Source organism: Stomoxys calcitrans, chromosome 1 (genome assembly GCF_963082655.1).
Source record: "Stomoxys calcitrans chromosome 1, idStoCalc2.1, whole genome shotgun sequence".
NCBI classification, from domain to species: domain Eukaryota; kingdom Metazoa; phylum Arthropoda; class Insecta; order Diptera; family Muscidae; genus Stomoxys; species Stomoxys calcitrans.
The window spans coordinates 169037097-169059644 of record NC_081552.1 but is presented as its reverse complement, the minus strand read 5'-3'; the positions used below and the strand labels follow the sequence as shown (position 1 = coordinate 169059644).

At 38.6% G+C, this 22548-nt stretch overlaps 1 protein-coding gene across 1 annotated transcript in view; it reads left to right on the top strand.

The window, feature by feature from the left end:
- LOC106095329 (basic-leucine zipper transcription factor A) overlaps positions 1-22176 on the top strand; it is a 33017-nt gene extending 10841 nt beyond the window's left edge. The window contains exons 2-4 of the mRNA XM_059361015.1: positions 15193-15399; positions 15464-16282; positions 21359-22176. Of these exons, the coding sequence (XP_059216998.1) occupies positions 15472-16282; positions 21359-21843 (1296 nt within the window). The 5' untranslated portion in view covers positions 15193-15399; positions 15464-15471 and the 3' untranslated portion in view covers positions 21844-22176. The remainder of the gene's footprint in view (positions 1-15192; positions 15400-15463; positions 16283-21358) is intronic.
- The last annotated feature ends 372 nt before the right edge of the window (positions 22177-22548 follow it).

Sequence of the window (22548 nt, the reverse complement as noted above, 5' to 3'; positions counted from 1 at the left end):
ACGACGTGTTTTATTATCATATCCAACAACTGTGCCGAGTATGGTTCAAATCGGTTTATAACCTGATATAGCTGCCATATAAACCGATCTTGGGTCTTGACTTCTTGAGCCTCTAGAGTGCGTAATTCTTATCCGATTGGGATGAAATTTTGAACGAAGTGTTTTGCTATGATTTCCAATAACTGTATGGATCAAATCGGTTCATAACCTGATATAGCTGCCATATAAACCGATCTTGGGTCTTGACTTCTTGAGCCTCTAGAGTGTGCAATTCTTATCCGATTGGAATGAAATTTTGCACGACGTGTTTTGTTATGATATGCAACAACTGTGCCAAGTATGGTTCAAATCGGTTCATAACCTGATATAGCTGCCATATAAACCGATCTGGGGTCTTGACTTCTTGAGCCTCTAGAGTGCGCAATTCTTATCCGATTGGAATGAAATTTTGCATGACATGCTTTGTTATGATATCCAACAACTGTGCCAAGTATGGTTCAAATCGGTTCATAACCTGATATAGCTGCCATATAAACCGATCTTGGGTCTTGACATCTTGAGCCTCTAGAGGTCGCAATTATTATCCGATTTGTCTAAAATTTTGTACGACGGATTCTCTTATGACCATCAACATACACGTTTATTATGGTCTGAATCGGTCTATAGCCCGATACAGCTCCCATATAAATCGATCTCTCTATTTTACTTCATGAGCCCCCAAAGGGCGCAATTCTTATTCGAATTGGCTGACATTTTACACAGGTCTCCAACATATAATTTAATTGTGGTCCAAACCGGACCATATCTTGATATCGCTCTAATAGAAGAGCAAATCTTTTCTTATATCCTTTTTTTTTTGCCCAAGAAGAGATGCCGGGAAAAGAACTCGACAAATGCGATCCATGGTGGAGGGTATATAAGATTCGGCCCGGCCGAACTTAGCACGCTTTTACTTGTTTTTCTTCTAAATCTATTACCTATAAAAGTAATCATAAAACAAGTAAAAAGGCGTTAAGTTCGGCCGGGCCGAACTTTGGATACCCACCACCTCGGCTATATATGTAAACCACCTTTCGTCAAAATCCGGTGCAAAACTCATAACTTATGTCCCATAGCAGAAATATGTGGAGGGGCTAAACTTAACTCTTTGTCCCAAATTTCGGCAACATCGGACAATAAATGCGCTTTTTATGGCCCCAAAACCTAAAACCGAGAGATCCGTCTATATGGCAGCTATATCCAAATCTGGACCGATCAGTGCGATAATGCAGAAGTATGTCAAGGGGCTTAACTTTACTCACTGTCCCAAATTTCGGCGACATCGGACAATAAATGCGTGTTTTAGGGGCCTAAGACCTCAAATCGGAGGATCGGTCTATATGGCAGCTATATCCAAATCTGGACCGATCTGAGCCAAATTCACAGAAGACGTCGGAGGGCCTAAGACAACGCACTGTTCCAAATTTCAGCAAAATCGGATAATAAATGTAGCTTTTATGGGCATATAACCCTAAATCGGAGGATCGGTCTATATGGCAGCTATATCCAAATGTGAACCGATCTGAGCCAAATTAACGAAGGACGTTGTAGGGCCTAACACAACTCACTGTCTCAAATCATAGCAAAATCGGCTAATAAATGTGGCTTTTATGGGCCTAAGACCCTAAATTTGAGGATCGGTCTATATGGCAGCTATATCCAAATCTGAAACGATCTGAGCCAAATTGACGGAGGATATCGAAGGGCCTAACACAACTCACTGTCCCAAATTTCAGCAAAATCGGATAATAAATGTGGCTTTTATGGGCCTAAGACCCTAAATCGGCGGATCGGTCTATATGGCAGCTATATCCAAATCTAGACCGATCTGAGCCAAATTGACGGAGGATGTCGAAGGGCCTAACACAACTCACTGTCCCAAATTTCAGCAAAATCGGATAATAAATGTGGCTTTTATGGGCCTAAGACCCTAAATCGGCCGATCGGTCTATATGGGGGCTATATCAAGATATAGTCCCCAAATAGACCATCTTCGAACTTAACCTGCTTATGGACAGAAGAAGAATCTGTGCAAAGTTTCAGCTCAATATCTCAATTTTTAAAGGCTGTAGCGTGATTTCAACAGACAGACGGACAGACGGACGGACATGTCTAGATCGTCTTAGATTTTTACGCTGATCAAGAATATATATACTTTATAGGGTCGGAAATGGATATTTCGATGTGTGGCAAACGGAATGACAAAATGAATATACCCCCATTCTTCGGTGGTGGGTATAAAAATTTCGCGAAAAGCGAACATATTACCAGCCAAAAGGCTGAACCTGATAATTCGTAGACCGGTTGAGTTTTGAACGGTTATCATAAATATGATATTAAATCTTATTTAATTAACGGATTCTCGTTATGGTGGTTTTGCGGTGAATTCACTTGAAAAAATTAATAGGGACACTTGTCAAAACATTCCAATTACGTATGGCTTGTTTTCGATTTGTAATTTATAATCATAGAAGAGAGAAAAAACGGTTAATACTCATTCCCATTGTTTATAGCAATTTTCGTAAATTATAGTATTAACACCTTAAATGGTTCGCGAAGTTCACACAACTGAGGGAGAGAGAAAAGTGATTCGAGAAAAAAAACGCATAAAGGGCATAGAGGAAGTGTCAAATATTTTATTTTTTGATTCCCCAGAGGTTTTCAAGAAGGTTTAGGTGTACTGATTGCGATAGACTCTCCAAACTCTGTACAGAAAGCTCTAGGAAGAGTGCTTTGATTAGTTAATCTGGAAGAATGCTTTGATTAGTTAACTTACATGAAATGTCATTAAGTAACAATTTTTCCTCGGGAAATGGAAGAACTTCATTCCCTAAGATCCACAGGACATGAATCAGCCGCTACCATGTCATAGCTTTTTAGGGTTCTTAGGATTATATTTTATGGTCATGGAATTATTTTCATTCATTTATTAGAAGGAAAAAATTACGTCCATCCTCCCAGGACCAAAGAATATAATCCTAACCACCCATAAAAGGCCATGAGATGTGGTGGTGACTCATTGTTGATCTGTGGCTGTTTTTCTGCATTTGGTTCATTTTGATATGTGTTTCAAGTGAAATTATCGAAAAACCACCATAAAGTTACTGCGGATTTGTGTGAGTCTATTGATCGCTTCTAAGTGAATGCAGAATCCTTTACTGGGGGTTCATCGTTATTTTATTCTTCTTCGGAATCTGAATCCATTACTATGTGTTCGGCGATTACCTTACCATATGAGTGAATGTGAGCTTACTTGTGATGTTCGTTTATTTGCATCTTCCTGATTATACTTAATGGATATTAAAATTTTAAAATTATTAGCACCTCCGAAATTTTAGGCAAATCGAATAAAAATTGCGCCCTCCAGTGGTTCAGAGTGTCAAATTGGAAGATCGATTTATATGGCAGCTATATTAGGTTATCAACCAATTTAGACCATACTTCGCACAGTTGTTGTAAGTCATACCAAAACGTGGAATGCAAAATGTCAACCAAATTGGATAAAAATTGCGCCCTCTAGAAGTCTAATCGGGAGGTCGGTTTATTGAAATTTTTGCCCATGAACATTCCACTAAGGGACAGGGGCAAACTTCTCACATATCAATGAGCGCAGTCCGGTTCAAGTTTAAGCTCAATGATAAGGGGCCCCCTTTTTGGAGAGAAGTTATACATGGCATAGTACCTCACAAGTGTTGCTAGCATTAGGAGGGGAAAACCACCGCTGAAAATTTTTTCTGATGAGATCAGTTTATATGGCACCTATATCAGGTTATCAAGCGATTTGGGCCACCATACCCACCATACAACTGTGCCAAATTGAATAATAATTGCGCTCTCTTGAGGCTCAAGAAGTCAAGACCCAAGATCGATTTATATGCCAGCTTTATCAAAACATGGACCGATTTCGCCCATTTACAATCGCAACCGACCTATACTAATAAGATATATTTGTTCAAGCGTCTAGCGTTATTCTTTCGAAAGTTAGCGTGCTTTCGACAGACGAACGGACGTACATGTCTAGATCGACTTAAAATATCATGACGATCAAAAATATGGATGCATATTTCGAGGTGTTACAAACGGAATGACAAAATAAGTATACCCCCATTCTATGGTGGAGGGTTTAATAAAAAGCATCTGTTAATTGAACTAGATTTAATACCATATTTAAGGTCACCGTACAACATTCAACATGCCTACGAATAATCAGGTTCAGCCAATAATATTTTTTAGTTCAATATTATTTTTAGTAACTTTTGTCCCCATTATTTTTTCCACCACTGTATATAACTAGCTGGGCCTTACCCACCCGGATGTTCTTTACAATTCGGAAAACCAAATTTGCCGTTGCATTTCTGCAATGTAGCATTTATTTTTATTTTGGCACCTCATAGGTAACGTTATTTAGATTTTTCCATTCTTATCCAAAGTTGTATTTTTATATCCACCGCTAAAGGCTAATCAACATGTCGAGGTCAACTAAATGAGACTATATGTGAAAATATGTTTAGACAATTCAGAATAAAACAAAATCTACGCAGGACCTATATTCATACCCCGATAGCGACCGACCAGATCACATGGTGGAATACGTTCCCACTATCCCCGCACTGGAAATCTCAGCATGCTACCACCAAATACTACCTAACACTAACTAGGGTGTTCATTTATTTGTATTTTTGAATTCGATTAATTGTTTATTTAAAAATGTAAGTGCAATGATTAACCGAATTGATTAACCAATTAATCGTTTAATATGTTTAATAAAACAAAACGGGATATTTTTTGAGATTTTATACTTGAAATATTTGTCATATATGTATGTCAACTTGAATAGTAAATAGGCAGTTGGATCCGATTAATTTTGTGTTCCTTTTACCGTAAAGCAACATCCCTATCGAGTGAAATTCTACACAAGTTAGGTCCAAATGATCGAAAAATGCACAAAATGTCATAATTCATATATATATATATATATTTTAAGTTTTTTTAACATCCAAACGATTAACCTCCTTAATTATTCGATTATTTGTTTGTTTGACAATTTTAATTTTCAATTGTTCGATTATTTGAATGGCCATTAATAATTGTTTAATCGAATAACGATTAATCGCCTGCATTTTTATTTATTCTTAAGTCTATAGATACATATATCCTCACAGACTAATATAAATATACATATATACAAACAACATTGATATTTAACTAGGATTTAAGTATAGTATCATTTTAATACCCTCCACCATGGATCGCATTTGTCGAGTTCTTTTCCCGGTGTTCTTTTTAATGAGTATCTAACCTCAGTAAGATCAAAAAGTAGATCATATTTATTAAAATCTAAACAAATACGACGAAAAGGATCATTATTTGCAATTTTTAATTACACAAGGTCAATCATTTATAAATAGATTATAAAAGAATTGAACCCAAAAGACTGCCCTGTAGAACATCGGATTTCACAATAATTGACTTAGAGAAAGAATCGCTGAAGTGCACATTCTGAACACGTCCAGATAAGAAAGAATTAACCCAATTAGAAAATACAGGAGAAACGAACGCCTACTAAAGTCGGTATATATATAGCATCAGTCTGTTTCCTCGGCCTAAATCCATTATTGTTAAGTGTTACTAACTGTAAAACATTTATAACAGTTGATCGAGCTTTACGAAACACGTTTGCGCATCTGAATAAATTAAAGAAACTTGATGGGAGATATTTTCAGTCATAATCTTATAGAAGTTTTGGTATAGTACTTAACTTTGCAATGCCCCTATAATTTGAGGCATACTTATTAAAGAGGATTGTAGAATCTCGTACAGATATTCAGAGTTGATATCATACATTTTATCAGAATATGTCGAGGCAAAAACGTTTGCAAATTTATAAATTTTTTTTGGATTTGATTTTACTCGTTGCTTCATGGAGCATAAATAATTACGGTAGGCAATATTATTTTCGGTATTATATTCCGTGTACACCCTACAAACTATAGCTTATGTGGATGAGAGAAAAGTATTTGTGACGTTTTCTTTCATAATGCTTTGTTTGTACAAACGTTGTATACATACGCTAAATGTTTGATAAATTTCGATGATAGTTCAGGTAAGTATGGTGGTAAAAATTATGGTGTTAAGAGATTTACACAAATGCAGGTCTTGTGCAACTAAATCCAATGAAATTTTCCGACAATCACTTATCTAACATTACTTTTATCAACCAAGACGACACTCTACCTGCATATGCCCGCCATAAATAATGATATGCCTGCACTACTTTGGTGTTTCCCCAGATTTTTTACGCTAATGGCTTAAGAGGAGCACTTACAAACAATTAACCCTAGTGTAATATGAATGTAAGATTGAGTTAGCACAAAAATTGTCATGCAATTATGTTTAAAAAAAATTATGATATATTGGTCAAATTTTTACCAACAATTCCGAAAGCTGAACAGAGTTCTTTGCTGAATATAAAACACTAGCCGAACCGGGCCCGCTCCGTTGCGCCTTCTTTAACTCTCTAAATCTTTTTAGGGTGGGGACACTTCGCCCTGAATGCGGATATCGAATCCGTGCCATTGTAGCCTGTGACGCTGAATGCGTTCGATTCCTGGCGAGAACACCCTTATCATTGAGCTTAAACTTGAATCGGAAAGCACTCATTAATGTTTGAGAATTTGCCACTTCTCGGTTCCTGGTGGTAATATTCTCATTAGGCACCTTAGACATTTCGACTCAAATATGGATATCAGATTCGTGCTGCACTTCCAAATCCCTTTAATTTGAGCCCCATATTGCCATGGCAGGTAAATATGAACCGTTTGGAGGGTGATTTGGGTCTGGGGCGGCTACCGGCACTTTGCACTGAAAATAGATATCATATTCGTTCTTTATTCCCAACGAAAATGAAGTTCAGTTTAGGGGGTGCTTTAGGGCATACCCCAAAACAAATGACTTCAAAACTGGATATCAAATTCGTTTTCTATTCTCAAATACCTTTCATTTGAGTTCCATATTGTCATAATGGGTCAAATAACCCATTTGACGTATCTTTGGGAGGAAAAGCGCCACTTAGACTTGAACGCAAATTTTAATGACATATTCGTAATGTCATTACGCAACCTTTTCAACCTTGCCTACCGTGCGGGAGTCTTCCCGGCGCGTTGGAAGATTGCGAACGTTCAGTCAATACCCATGAAGGGTGAGGCAAATAACCCTGCGAATTATCGGCAAATTGCGATATGCTCCGCTCTCTCCAAAGTCATGAAGAGCATGGTTAATCACCATCTTGTAAGATATTTAGAGTCTAATGGTCTTTTGAGCGACCAACAGTATGGGTTCGCAGAAATCAGTCCACGGGCGACCTCATGGCACTTCTGTCGGAACGTTGGAGTCGTTCAATCCACCAGTTTGGTGAGAGTAAGGTTGTGGCTTTGTATATCTCCAAAGCATATGATAGGGTCTGGCACGGTGCACTGCTATCAAAGATTGCCGCATTTGGTGTAGGTAATGGCTTCGTTCGATTTATTTCAAGCTTTCTCAGAGATCGCACTATTCGGTTTTCATCCAATGAGCACAAATTAACCGCAGGTGTACCCAGAGCTCTGTTCTTTCTCCTTCTCTTTTTCTAATTTTCATCAACAATCTGTTGGGTCAGACATCGAATCCGATCTACTCATTTGCGATCCGATCGTACTCATTCGACCATAGGCCGAGTCTTCGAGAGATTGTGAACAAGAGGCGGGCTATGGACGATACATTCTGCCAGGATTAGCCGACCATTTCTGCGTGAGGTCGATTGAATCGAGTAGATTTTAATGCACGGAAGACTCAGTGCTGCTTATTGCCACACAAACGATTCGCTAACCCATTACGATCATCTTTGTCAATCAATGGTGTAGATGTTGAGCAATCAGAAGCTCTTGATGTTCTGGGCATGAAAATGCAAAGTGATGTCCATTGGGCTAAACATGTATTTCAAGTGTCGAAAGAAGCATTCAAGTGTTTAGGTCTCCTTAAACGGTGTAAGAATTACTTCACTCCGTCTGATCTCCTTAACATCTACACCACTTTCATAACGCCGAAAATGGAGTGCAACTCACAGGTATGGGCTGGAGCTTCCAAATCATCCCTGAAGCTACTGGATCGTGTACAAAGGAGAGCGATGGCGTTGATTGGGGACAGTGAGGTAACCAACTCAATTGCCTCCCTTCATCATCGTCGCAATGTGGGTTGTTTGGTGCTGTTCTATCGGTACTTTCATGGTGTGTGTTCGTCTGATATTAGTTTTCTTATTCCTGATGCAAGGATGTATGTCAGGGATACTAGACATTCTAGGAACTCACACCCGTTTGTAATTGATTGGCCAGCGGACCGCACAATGCATTATAGAGAGAATTCTTATTTCGCCCGAACCGTTCGTGTGTAGAATCGACTTCCGGCTAATGTTTTTCCACCCACTTTGGCATCCAAAGATTTAAGACAAATATCAATAAGCACTACATCCTTTTCCCCCCTCCAATTCCTAATTTCCTCTCGCCAACGCAATGCACTGCATTCATAGGGGATATCCCCTGCGTGTTGGCTGACTGAAAAAAAAATCAACTCCCTAATGCTTTTCATTTGAGTCCCATATAGCCATGATCGGCTAATACGCCCATTTGGGTTGGTGTTTGGGGGTGGGCGGCCTTCCATTAGTTGGACCTAATGTTTTATGCCATATTTGAGGGGTGGCGTGACCCCCTATAATTCGATCTGATTTTGTATTCCAGATTCGAAATCTACTCCCGAATACCTTTCATTTGGGCCCCATATTGAAATTAATGTCCATTATGTCTGTTTGGGGGAGTTTTGGGGTTGGGGCGGCCCGATGCGTACTTAGACTCAAATTTTAATAGCATATTCGTATTCTACTCTCCAATACCTTTCATCTGATACCTATATTGTCCCGATCGGTCCACTTTTGATTTTGGGTTGTGTTTTTCGTATAAGGGGGAGGGTCCGTCCCCCTTCCGATACCGAAAAATTATATAGCCTTTGTTTTTGCGAAAATTTCGAGAAAATCGGTTCTGCCGTTTTTCAGTCTATAAGGAGCAAACAAACGGAGTTCCATGTTTCCGTGAGGGGCGTTTTTGTGGGTGGGTGGGGCAATTTAAAATATAAACATAACGAGCTGAACCGGGCAAGATCCGTTGCGCCCTCTTTTACTTTATAAGGAACAAAAGTATCCTTTGAATATTTATTTACGACAATTATATAGCTTTTTGTGAAATACCATGCTACGAAAATAGTATACGTATATCGCTTGACTAACAATATAACAATATAAATGCCTTAACTGAATCCCATATTATCTTAAGTGGTCTTTGAATTTGTTCGGAGGTTTTAGGGTAAAAGTCTTCTTGAAAGACTTTTTTGAGCCAGATATTCTTATGGGGATTTTAGGAGTAGACCCCCAGAAAGGTGGTCCCGGAAGTGGGTATAATTTTCGTGCTCTACTCCCCAATAACTTTCATTTGAGCCCCACATTGACAGGATCGGTAAGTACATGGTTTTTGTCATGATCGGTGAATAAGTCCGATTTAGTGGTGTTTTGGGGGTTGGAGTGGTCCCCCAAATACTTGGTCCGGTAATTGAATATCAGATATGCTTTCTAATCTTAAATACCTTTCATTTGAGTCCCATATTATCGTGATCGGTCTATATATATTTAGTAGGGTTTGGGGGAGGGGGACCCCATGTGAAGTTTGGATACTAAAATGTTGTTTTTAGGTTTATGTAAGAGGGCGCACAAAATTTCGCTTAAATGGGACCACCTATCTCCGAAATCGGGAGTTTCTCAAAATTTAGGTAAGGGGGAGGGTTCAGATATCAAAAAATGAAGTACCCTATTTTCACCATTGCTCCATATTGCACCATTACAGATAAATGACTTTTTATATATAAGAATATTGTCTCTGAAATAAATGGCTGCAAATGCTGATGTTGTTGCTACGGCGAAGTTTCTTGGAACTCTTAGAGATATCCTGCAGAGAACTCTAGGAACGAGAGCGAAGCGGTTTGCGGAAAGTTTTTCGGCAGCTGTGTCTGTAGCTTGTTTGGCTCACCTAGATACTTTAACACAAATATTAAAGTAATTTTCCTTATATTCTCCCAAATTGCTTTCATTTCCCATATAGCCATGGTCGGCTAATATGACCGATGGGGGGTTTTTGGGGGTGCGGACACCTCCCAATACATCAAACTCATTTTTTTGCCATATTCGTAATCTACTCCCGAATCCCATATTGACATGAACGTCCAATATGTTTGTTTGGGAGAGTTTTGCGGTTGGAGCGGTTCGCTGGGTACTTAGACTCAAACTTTAATACAATATTCGTATTCTACTCTTCAATACCTTTCATTTGACAACCATATTGCCTCGATCGGTCTACTTTCGATTTTGGGTGGTGTTTTGGAGGTAAGGGGGACGGTCCGCCTCCCTTCCGATATCAAAAATTATATAGCCTATGTTTCCTTCCAGACCAACCTACACAACCTGCGAACATTTCAAGTTAATCGGTTCAACCGTTTTTGAGTCTATACGGAACAAACAAACACAAATTGATTTTTATGTAAAGGACTAGCTGACCCGGGCCCGCTCCGCTGCGCCTTCTTTTACTTTATATGGAACAAAATTTTCCTTGGAATATTTATTTTTGACAATTAAAGAGCTTTTAGTGAAATACCATGCTACGAAAATAGTATATCGCTTGACTAATTGTTTAACAATATAAGTGCCTTTGTCCGAATCTCATACGATCTTTATTGGTCTACAAATTTAAGTTTGGATGTAAGGTGTACTCCATTCTTAAATACTTTATTTCAACCCGCTACTCTCATGATATCTGATTTAGGGGTGTTTTCGGGGGTGAAGTGGTCCCCCAGGCACTTGGCCCTGAAAATATATCAGCATCATGCTCATCTTTCAAAAACCATTTATTTAAACCCCATATTACCATTGGTTTAGGGTAGTTTACACGATGAGGCGTTCCACAAACACATGGCCCAAAATAGGTTATCAAATTCGTTTTCTAATCTTAAATACCACATATTGGCATTGTCGAAAATTGTTTACCCTTTGCGGGGTGTTTTGGGGAAGGGGTGATTCTCTAAATACATGGTCCTACAAAATTGCTGCTTGTGGGGTATTTTGGGAAGGGGGTTGACCCCCAGAAAATTGGTCCCGAAAGTGGGTATCAATTCTTGCTCTACCCCCCCCCCCCAATTCCTTTCATTTAAGCTCCACATTGACATGGTCCGCAAATATGCCCGATTTAGGGGTGTTTTGGGGGATGGGGTGGTCCCCCAAACACTAAGCCCGGAAAATATATCAGCAACGTACTCTATTCTCATATATCTATATATCATTAATTGGAACCCCATATTGCCATTGCCCTCAAAATTGGATATCAAATTCGTTTCTTAATCTCATTTAAACTCCTTATTGCAAAAGTCAGCAAATATGTCCGGTTTCGGGTATTGGCCCTAAAAACTATAAATATTTAGTTCCACTCTCTTTACGACCCAAATTGTCTTGGTGAGCAAATACGTCCTATTTGGGGTTGTTATGGTGGTGGGACGTCTCCTAGACAGTTGGTCCCTAATGTTAATAACAGGTACGTGGTCTTCTCCCAAATACCTTTAATTTGAGCCCCATATTTCCATAGTCGGCAAACATGACCAGTTTGGGGGGTATTTTGAGGGATGGGCGGCCACTCAGTGAGTTGGTCTTGAAAACATATACCGGATTAGTGGTCTACTCTAAAAACCCTCTTATTTGAGCCTCATATTGCAAAAGTCAGCAAATACTTACTATTTTGGTGGTGTTGTGGGGGTGGCGTGGCCCCATAGACACTTTTCCCAAATATTGATATCAGATTCGTGCTTTACTCCCAAAGACCTTTCATTTGAGCCCCATATTGCTGTGGTCGTAAATTTGTCCCCTTTGGGGATGTTTTTGGGGAGAGGCGGCCTCTCAAACACTTGGTCCCATATTTGGATATCAGATTCTAATTCTACACTCAAATACCTTTTATTTAAGCCCCATTTTCCCATGGTCAGTAAATAAGTCCTGTTTGGGGGGTGTTTTGGGGAAGGGGTCCACCTCCCCAGAAACGTGGTCCCACATTTGGATATCAGATTCGTATTCCACTCGCAAATACCTTTCATTTGAGTCCCATATTGCCATGATCGGTAAATATGTCCGATTTAGAGGTGTTTTGGGGGTTGGGTGGTGTTGTGGGGGTGGCGTGGCCCCATAGACACTTTTCCCAAATATTGATATCAGATTTGTGCTTTACTCTCAAAGACTTTTCATTTGAGACCCATGTGGCTATGGTCGTAAATGTGTCCCCTTTGGGGGAGGTTTTTGGGGAGAGGCGGCCCACCAAATACTTGGTCCCATATTTGGATATCAGATTCTAATTCTACCCTCAAATACCTTTTATTTAAGCCCCATATTCCCATGGTCAGAAAATAAGTCCTGTTTGGGGGTGGTATGGGGAAGGGGTGGACCCCCAGAAACGTGGTCCCACATTTGGATATCAGATTAGTATTCTACTCGCAAATACCTTTCATTTGAGTCCCATATTGCCATGGTCGGTAAATAAGTCCGATTTAGGGGTGTTTTGGGGGTGGGGTGGTCCCCCTAGCACTTGGTTCGACAAATGGATATCAGATGCGTTTTCTGATCCTAAATACCTTTCATTAGAGTCCCATATTGTCGTGATTGGTCTAAATATATGTTTGGTAGGTTTTAGGTTGGGGCGGCCGCCCTAGGTACCCCATCCGAAATCTGGATACCAAATTTTTATTTTTAGGGTACTATATGAGAGCACACAAAATTTCGCTTAAATCGCACCACCCATCTCCGAGATCTGGCGTTTCTGAAATTTAGGATAAGGGGGAGGGTCCGCCCCCCTTCAGATATCAAAAAATGTAGTACCCTATTTTCACCACGGGATCATTATGCACCATCTGTGAAAATTTCAAGAAAATCGGTTCAGCCGTTTCTGAGTCTATAAGGAACACACAAACATACAAACAAACAAACAGAATTTTAAGAATTCGTAGACCAATAAAGATCTTATGGGTTTCAGATAAAGGCACTTATATTTTTAAACCCTTAGTCAAGTTAGCATGGTATTTCACTAAAAGATCTTCGAAAATAAATATTCCAAGGAAACTTTTGTTCTATATAATGTGAAAGAAGGGGCAGCGGAGCGGGCCCGGGTCAGCTAGTGCCCTTATAAATTCTGGCGACATTTGTAAGGTATTCAGCCATTTAAAAACTTTTCTTACAAGTGGTGTCGCTAAGTGGCATGCCGTTCGGACTCGGCATGAAATACGAGGCCCCATATCATTAAGCTTAAATATGAATATGACTGCATTCATTGAGATAAGAGGGGTATCCTCTGTTCGTTAATGAAATAGTATATCAGGTTATAGACTGATTTGTAACATGTAGAAGCTATAACGTATCTCTACATTAACCTATTTAGCCCATTTACAATCACAACCAACTTACAGCAGTATTTGTGCAAAATTTCCAATACTTCGAGGTGTTGCAAACAAACTGTCCTAGGGTAGGAGGTATCACAATGTACAACCATTTACACTTGCAAATCCGACGGCAAATGTGGTAAATCTCCATCGATTTTTCAAATATTCTCAATGTTATTTATAACAGACATTGAATTTGAATATGGTTGACACATTGCTGCAAATATTGGGTTGCCCAAAAAGTAATTGCGGATTTTTCATATAGTCGGCGTTGACAAATTTTTTCACAGCTTGTGACTCTGTAATTGCATTCTTTCTTCTGTCAGTTATCAGCTGTTACTTTTAGCTTGCTTTAGAAAAAAAGTGTAAAAAAAGAATATTTGATTAAAGTTCATTCTAAGTTTTATTAAAAATGCATTTACTTTCTTTTAAAAAATCCGCAATTACTTTTTGGGCAACCCAATACTTTGACATTAACTTACTTAAGTGGAATATAGTGAAAGAGAGTATACTTTTAGGCTTACTTTTTAAAGTTGATCTAGAATCCGGGCTGCAATGGAAATTTGAGCATAAATATGGTAAAAAACAATATAAAATTGTTTTGATGAATTTTTATTGAAATATTTTAGAAATCGCAAAAAAGACAAAATATTTAATGTCTGCAATCTGTTTTATTCATGTTGACGATTACCGTTTTTATACTCTCCACCATGGGATAGGGTAGACTAATTTTGTCATTTCATATGCAGCATATCGAAATTTTGATCTTAGACGCAATAAAGTAAATATATTCTTGATCGTCTAGATATTCTAAGTCGATTTAGCCCTGTCCGTCCATTTATCGAAAGCACACTATTTTTCGAAGGAATATAGCAAGGAACTTAAAATTTTGCGCGAATACTTCCTATTAGGTCGATTGAAATTGTAAATGGGCTATATCGGTCCACGTTTGGATATAGCTGCCATATAAACCAATTCTGGATCTTGACTTTTTGAGCCGCTAGAGAGCGCAGTTATTATCCGATTTAACTGAAATTTTGCAAGAAGTGTTTTGTTTTAACCTTTAACAACTGTGTTAAGTATAGTCCAAATCGGTTCATCACCTGATATAGCACCAATATAAACCCATCTCAGATCTTGACTCCTTGAGCCTCTAGAGGACGCAATTATTATCCGATTTGGCTGAAACTTTGCATGAAGTGTTTCGTTTTTACTTTCAATAACTGTGTCATGTATGGTCCAAATCGGTTCAAAATATGGGCCGAATCGTTCCATAACCTGATATAGCTCCGATATAAGCAGAACTCTCGATTTTATTTTTGAGCCATTATAGGGCGCAATTCTTATCCGATTTGGCTGATAGTTTGCACAATGACTTCCACTTTGGTCTCCAATAGTCAAACCAAGTATTGTCCCAATCGGTGCTTAACTATAAAGAGATATCGTGCAATCGGGCAAAGAATTTGACAATTGCGTTGACAAATACGATCCATGGTGGAAGGTATATATTGTAAGATACTGCTCGGCCAAACTTAGCACGCTATTACGTGCTGCATTAAACCTTTTGCAAGCAGACAATTTTTTAACTTAACTTGTTTTTTAATTCCTTTTCAGGTGTTGATATCTCAGACAGTGATGATGATATAGAAGATGTTTTGGCAGTACCAGGCGCCAGAAGAGAATCTTCAAAAAGTACTGACAACGACAACTTTGAGCCACATGCTGAAATTGAACTCGAAGTTGATGATGAAACATTTGCGGTCATCGAAAATGGAGGAGAACCTCGAGATAATGACGACACACAAAATACAAGTAAAAACTGTAAGTTACGGAATGAGATTTAAATCTAAAATGGTTAAAATAATATTATTCTTATTTCAAATAGCTGAAGAAATGATGATTAAAATGGAAATTGAATCAGAGGAATTCCAAACAGAGCATGAAGAAAATGATTCCAAGGCAAAGGATACTTCGTCCAAGGACAGCGATTGCGAGCTGTTAATACCTAAAATAGAACCCATAGAAGTGGATGATGACTCGCAGCCCAATGAACAACCAGCGACTGCGACTAATGTTTCGAATGCTGCAAGCACCAATTCAACACCTAATTTAGCGGGAATTCTAAGTCAAACAAGTCGATCCCAGAATGGAGCTGTTGTGACTTTTCCAAAGTTTTCAATGTCACAAAATAGTGTGATGAGTACAATTACCACCAGTACAGCTACACCTGCCACGTCATCAAAAATATCGGTTGTCTCGCCCACTATCCTTATGTCGCAAACAGGCCAACTATCAGGCGCAAATATGCAGGCCCCAAGGCCCCAAATGCGTATAGGTGGTAATATACAGGCTTTATTAGCAGCATCAGGGTCGAGATCAACAATAACCGGAGCAAATGGCATGAAATTTATATTGGTAAATACAGGTGATCATCGGGGAACAACAATGGCACCCACAATGCCAGCGATATCCCCCCAAAGTCCCTCACAACAAAATATGAAAAGTATTCCTCAAACGCAACAACAGCTACATTCACAGCAGCACCAACAACAACAGCAATCCCAACAACATCAAAAGCCTTCAAATCATTTAAAATCACAACACAAATCTTCGCATAGGACAGTCATTCAAACGAGCTCATCAAAAAAGCGCCTAGTGGAATCTTCACCCGATAGAGATACATTGCGAAGAAGAGAATTGTCAGGTAATAAAAAGCCATAATATTTATGATTTACATACACACTACACCCTAAGAAGGCTTTTTGAAAAATATTGTTTTTTTTTTATATTATGAAGCGTGTGCCCAGAGGATCAAGACTTTCAAGGCCAAGGGACCTTTTCAAAGGAAAATTTTTACTCTTCTCTCAAAACCCAGAATCGTACTCTCCATTCGTTGGAGTACGATGTTGTCCTTGCTAGTCTAAATATCCGTAGCTTACCTAACCTAATACTAATATCAGATTCGTGCTCTACTTCCAAATACTTTTCTTTTGATACCCGTATTGGTCCAATCATTGAATATGTCTGTTTTAGGAGGGTTTTGAAAGCCCACAGCACAGATTCGTTCACCCCTCTAAAGGTAATTGCTTCCAAGCTTAGATATCAGATTTGTGCTTTACATCCTATTGGGTTTGGCGGCGCAACGACACTTAGTGCCAAATTTCTTTGTACGATTCGTACTCTATTTTTTAGCACTTAGTGCCAAATTTCTATGTACGATTCGTACTGTACTTTTTAACTCCTTTTATTTGATAACCATATTGTCCCTATAATAAACAATCCCGTTTGGGTGGGACGTTGCCCCAGATTGGTTGGACCCAAATTTTGTAAACAAAATTTCTTTTATACCAGTGCAACGATCTCCAAAATCTGGGGTTTATTGAATAAAGGAAGGGGCGTACTTGCCTCCCTTCTGGTATGAAAAAATTGAGTTCCCTTTTTTCACCGAAGAATATGAGTTCAGCCGTTTTTGAGTCTTTGCGGAACATACAAACAAACACACTTTGTCTTCGATATATATATATATAAGAATATTATCATAATAAGCGAAGCAAAAATTTTAAAAACTACTTTACTTTAATTAGCTTTGACAAAACATTTCTTCCACTAACCGAACTTAGAATAGCTCCAACCTCTGACACCAAAATTCGAGGTGTCTTTCCTCACTTGCTCTTTCTAACTTCGTCTCTCATTCTAACAATATGACCTAGCCAACACAATCATTGTATTCTGATACGTTAAACTATGCTAACGTGGTCATAGAGCTCATACAGTTGGTGGTTCATACGACGCCGATACTCTCCATCAATGCGAACTGTTCCTTCCTCATCCTGTCAAACACTCTTAGCACTACCTCGTCTGCTTTCACAAGTACCCATGTCTAGGAACCAGTATGGAAGGGCAAAAGTCGGGCCATGCCGACTGTATAATACCCTACACCTACCCTACAAGTACAATGTGGGAGTTATATCCAATTCTTTACCAATTTTGATGGATTTCGGCAAGCAAATTTGTTTGAACTGTAATAACTAGGTTGACAAATGAAAACATAATTGCAAATCGTCCAAGAAAGCTTTGTGGAAAATTTTGGCAGGATTGATCAAACAATGCGCTTGCAGTGGCTCTTGGGGTGAAAATCTGGCGATATACATATATATAGCTATATGTAAATCTGGGCCAATTTCTATTAAATTCAGCAGTAATATCGATAAGAAAATCCTTCCTGCAAAATTTCGCGAGAATCGGGCAACCAATGAGCATTTTATTGCATTATTACTGCAATCGGGAGCTATATTCAAATCTGAACTGATTTTAATGAAAAAATCCTTCCTGCTAAATTTCAGGAGATTCGGTTAACAAATGACCATTTTATAGCAGTATTACTGCAAATCGGACGAACATATATATGGGAGCTATATCTAAATCTGAACCGATTTTCACCAATTTCAATAGGCTTCGTCTCTAGGCCGAAAAACACGCCCATACCAAATTTGAAGACGATCGGATGAAAATTGCGACCTGTAGTATGTACACAAATTAACATGGACAGACGGACATAGCTAAATCGAATTAGAAAGTGATTCTGAGTCGATCGGTATACTTATCAATGGGTCTATCTCTCTCACTTTTGGGTGTTACAAACTAATTCACTAAGTTATAATACCCTGTACCACAGTAGTGGTGTAGGGTATAATCACTCTCAGAAAAAGCCAACTACCAAATTTGTATGTTAAACTTTAAATTCTCTACGAATTTTAGCATTGAATTGAAGTAGGCTTGTAAAGACTTGACAGACAAAAATATTAAAATTTTGTGGATTTTCAACAAATTCCTTAGATGAGGTAGTTGTTTAAATAGGCGTACGTACTACCATGTAGTGCACCAAACTCCCATGGCATTAAAGACTTAAAAATTCAGGGTCGAATCTCCCGGTGGGTCAAAAAAAAATTTGTTTTCTTTAAGCTTATTTTAGAAAATTAGGCATGAAAAAAATATGTATTTCGTATTTAAAAAAAGTTTTTTGCAAGTAGTTCTTATTTTTTTTTTAATTTAATTAATTGAGCATTTATTCTTTGTCCGGTATCTCTTTATAGGACCAGAATTGCTATGCTATTAGAGCTAGCAATTCTATGCTATTAGAGTTATCGACCAATTCGAGCTCAAGAAGTCCAGATCCAGGATCGGTTTATATGACAACTATCCCAAAACAATAATATAGCTGTCATATAAACCGATCTTAGGTTTTGACTTCTTGAGCTTCTAAAAAGCGCAATTATTATTCGATTTGGCTGAAATTTTACACGTATCGTTTTAATATGACTTCCAACAAATGTGCTAAGTATTCTTATCCAATTTGGTTGAAATTGTGCACATTTGGTTTTGTATGACTTCCAACAACTTTTCCAAGTATGGTTTAAAACTGTTGATAACCTGATATGGCTACCATATAAACCGATCTCCCAATTTGACTTTCTGAGCATCTGGAGGGCGCAATTATTGCTCGATTTGCCTGAAATTTTGGAGGTGGTATTTTGTTATGACTTTTAGCAGCCGTGACAAGTACGGTTCATATCGGTGAATAACTTGGTATAGCTCATACATATATATTGAAAAGTCATTCATAGATCTTGACAAATGCGATCCATTGTGGAGGGTATATAAGATACGGCTTGGTCGAACTTACCACGCTTTTATTTGTTTTTATCTGCTACGTCTGCACCATAAATTTTGTCTTATCTTCATTTACTGCCACACACTCATTTACTGATTCTCTTTCGATTCTTGCAAAGGCTGCAGTTACTACTTCCGGTGGCAGGCCTTGATATCGATGTCTTCGGCATAGGCGAGTAGCATGTGTTTTCTTGTGATTCGTGTGTCATATCTATTCACATCTGCATCTCGTGTAATCTTTTCCAGCAGGATATTAAAGAGATCAAACGATAAGCTGTCCCTCTGTCGGAAACCTCGTTAGGTATTGAATGGTTCAGAGAGATTATTTCCTTTTATTAATGAGGAACGTGTATTAGCAAGTGTCTTCCTGCAGTCTGAGTCTTAATAATTTGCAGGAATTCTAAATAGGGCTGTCGAAAGCGGCGTTGTAGTCAACGAAGAGATGTTGACGAGTTGTTCTCGTGTCTTTTCCAAGAAATTGGGTAGTTCAAATCTCTGGTCTATAGTGGATGTACTAGGTCTAAAGCCCCATTGATAATGACCAATTACTTTATAGAATTTGAGTTTTTAACTTTCACACAGTACACTCGAGAATATTCTGTATGCGATGGGGAGGAAACTGATTCCTCTGTAGTTGACACATTCCGTCTTATCTCCTTTTTTGTTTACGGGACATAGTATTTTGAGGTTCCAATAATCCGGTTTGCCTTCTTCTAGCCAAATCGCGCAGACGAGGTGATGCATACGCCATATCAGCGTATCGAATTTGGTCTTAAATTGTTCTGTGGGCGACCCATCGGCTCCTGCTGATTTGTTTTTCTTAAGTCGGGCCACTGATCCGGAACTATTTTCACTTCTCGGATCGTTCTGGATGTATAAACGCAATACGCTGGATATAAAGATGTAATAGATGGAACTTAATTGATCACGTTATAATAGATGCGCTATTATAACGCGATCAATTAAGTTTATTACTTCTTGATCTGGTGACAACCATGTGGTTTTGTAGAAGTTTTTTTTTGTCGAAATCTTGTTCAGACAGACGTTATCTCGTAGAGGCTAAAATTTCCGACTTTGGACCACTATCTTTGCATTAAAATCTCGCAGAACGATTTTAATATCATTCGCGGGTAGCGGTCAAATTCTCTCTCTAGCCGCTCGTAGAAAATGTTTTAATCTGCTCATCCTGGTCTTCCGTCGAGGCATGGGCACAAATGAGGCTGATGTTGAAGAATTTTGCCTAGCCGAGTATAACTGGAGACAAGATATTTCAGTCTCCGATTTACTACAAATTCACATCCAAACTCATGCCTCACCGTTTGGTGTTATTTTGACACCATTCTCGGTCCATCGCACATCCTGTAAGGCGGTTTTATTTGCATTGCTTTTTTTTTCAATACCATCAGTGCGTACCTGCACCTTCTCTATAAAGTGTTGGGACATTTCAGATGCAGATTATGGTTCTTTTTACATTTGCGTGGATCGGCAACGTTAGGGGTTCCATTTGTACCATTCTGTTGTTTCCCAGAGGGATTTTTATAGTTTTCCGGGGCGGGTTACTGGCCCAGCGACCCAACCGCATGGTTATGTGGGATCGCAAATGTATCAATGTCGCGAGCCGCTTGCTTCAAGATCCGATGCTCACCTCCAGCCGCCCCTAACCTGGAACAGACACTGATATTGACCTTTAGTTATATGAAGGCGCCAATAACTTGCCTTATCCTTTCGAGTATCATTGGCACTCAATATTTAAATAAGTGTCAGTGTCATCTGACACCTCACTGAGACTCTCCTCTCGAAATCGCTGACTGCCATCGACCGCATTTTCAGCTACTCCCAATAAATACGAATTTTTACACAATATGCAACCCAATATGTCCAATCGAAGCTGAAAGTTCCAACCTGTGTGGTTCTCACAGTTAACCCGTGTCAGCCGGTTAAAAAACAACTTTGCTTTCGACAAAATTTATTAATTTTGTTACTGCTTTTAGCCTCCCCCTCCCACACAAAAGGACTGGTTACGCTAACTATGCTACTACACTAACCTTACTATACTATTGTATATACGAATTGAGTGAGAAATAATTTATGTTTTGGTTTTACATTTTAGCAATCAAAAGTACGCTGCAGAAACTTTTAAGGGCTCGTGAAGACTCCAATGAAATGCAATCGCAGCGCTTAGCGTTGGAGAGAGAACGTTTACAGTTTGATCGAACGATAGCCGAAAAATTTATCGGTTTATTCGAGCAAAATCAGCAAATTCAACAACAATTGGCGCAGCAGCAACAACAACTACAACTTCTTTTGCAAAAGCCGCAAATTCAACCAAGATCTACAGCCCCACAGCAAATATTTACCACAACGAATGCCTCATCCAGTGTATTGCAGAATAATCAAGGGCAATTAATGATGCCGCAAAAGCTTTTGATAACAACAATGGTTCCCACATCGGGCGCTGCCTCTGCCAACACAAATGTTGCTGTCAACACAGGTTTGACTTCAAAGGTCCTAACGGCGACAAATTTTAAAAACCTCACAACTTCGATTAGCGTTGACAAACCACTGTTAATACCCAAGGAGGAACCAATTGATTAAGTTGGTCGATGTGTGCATGGGGAAAAAAATACATATAGATTTTGTCGTGGACATTACTAAACTTCGATTGTGATTATTGAATTTTGTAGGTTATCGTGTCGATCCTTTGCATTCCATCTACAATACAATTATTGTCATTAACTTAAAGTAACTTAACACTATTCACTTAAAAATTCTAGGTCTAATCTTTATAATTTTACTGTAAATCATAATTCAAGTTCCCATTTATATATGTACGAGCATAAGTTGATTCATTTTGAACCTATTTCAATGTTTACGTTTTAGTACACATAGGGCTAATGCATCGCAATAAATTTTTAATTAAAACAACAACTCTTCTTTGTTATTTTGTTGTTACTTTTTGAATAAAAGGTATACTCATAATACTGTTGCTCCAATAACAATATAACACTGGTCATTGTTCATCTTCATTCGTAGCTGTTTTAAGAACGACTGAAACACAGAAATAAGACTACGTTGGACTTGCCATCTACGCTTCCGTAAAGGGCAGGACAGTGATGATCGGCAACTATACCAGATCGGGTCAATGTTAGGTAAAGATCCCATATAAACCTACCCCTGACTTTTGGTATTTTTGCTCTTAAACTCATGTTTTATTTAAATTTTTGTAAATTTTGTTATAGTATGACAAAAGTATATTTTAAACCACGTCTCCTTTGTGGTTACATTTCCCATAGCGAAATT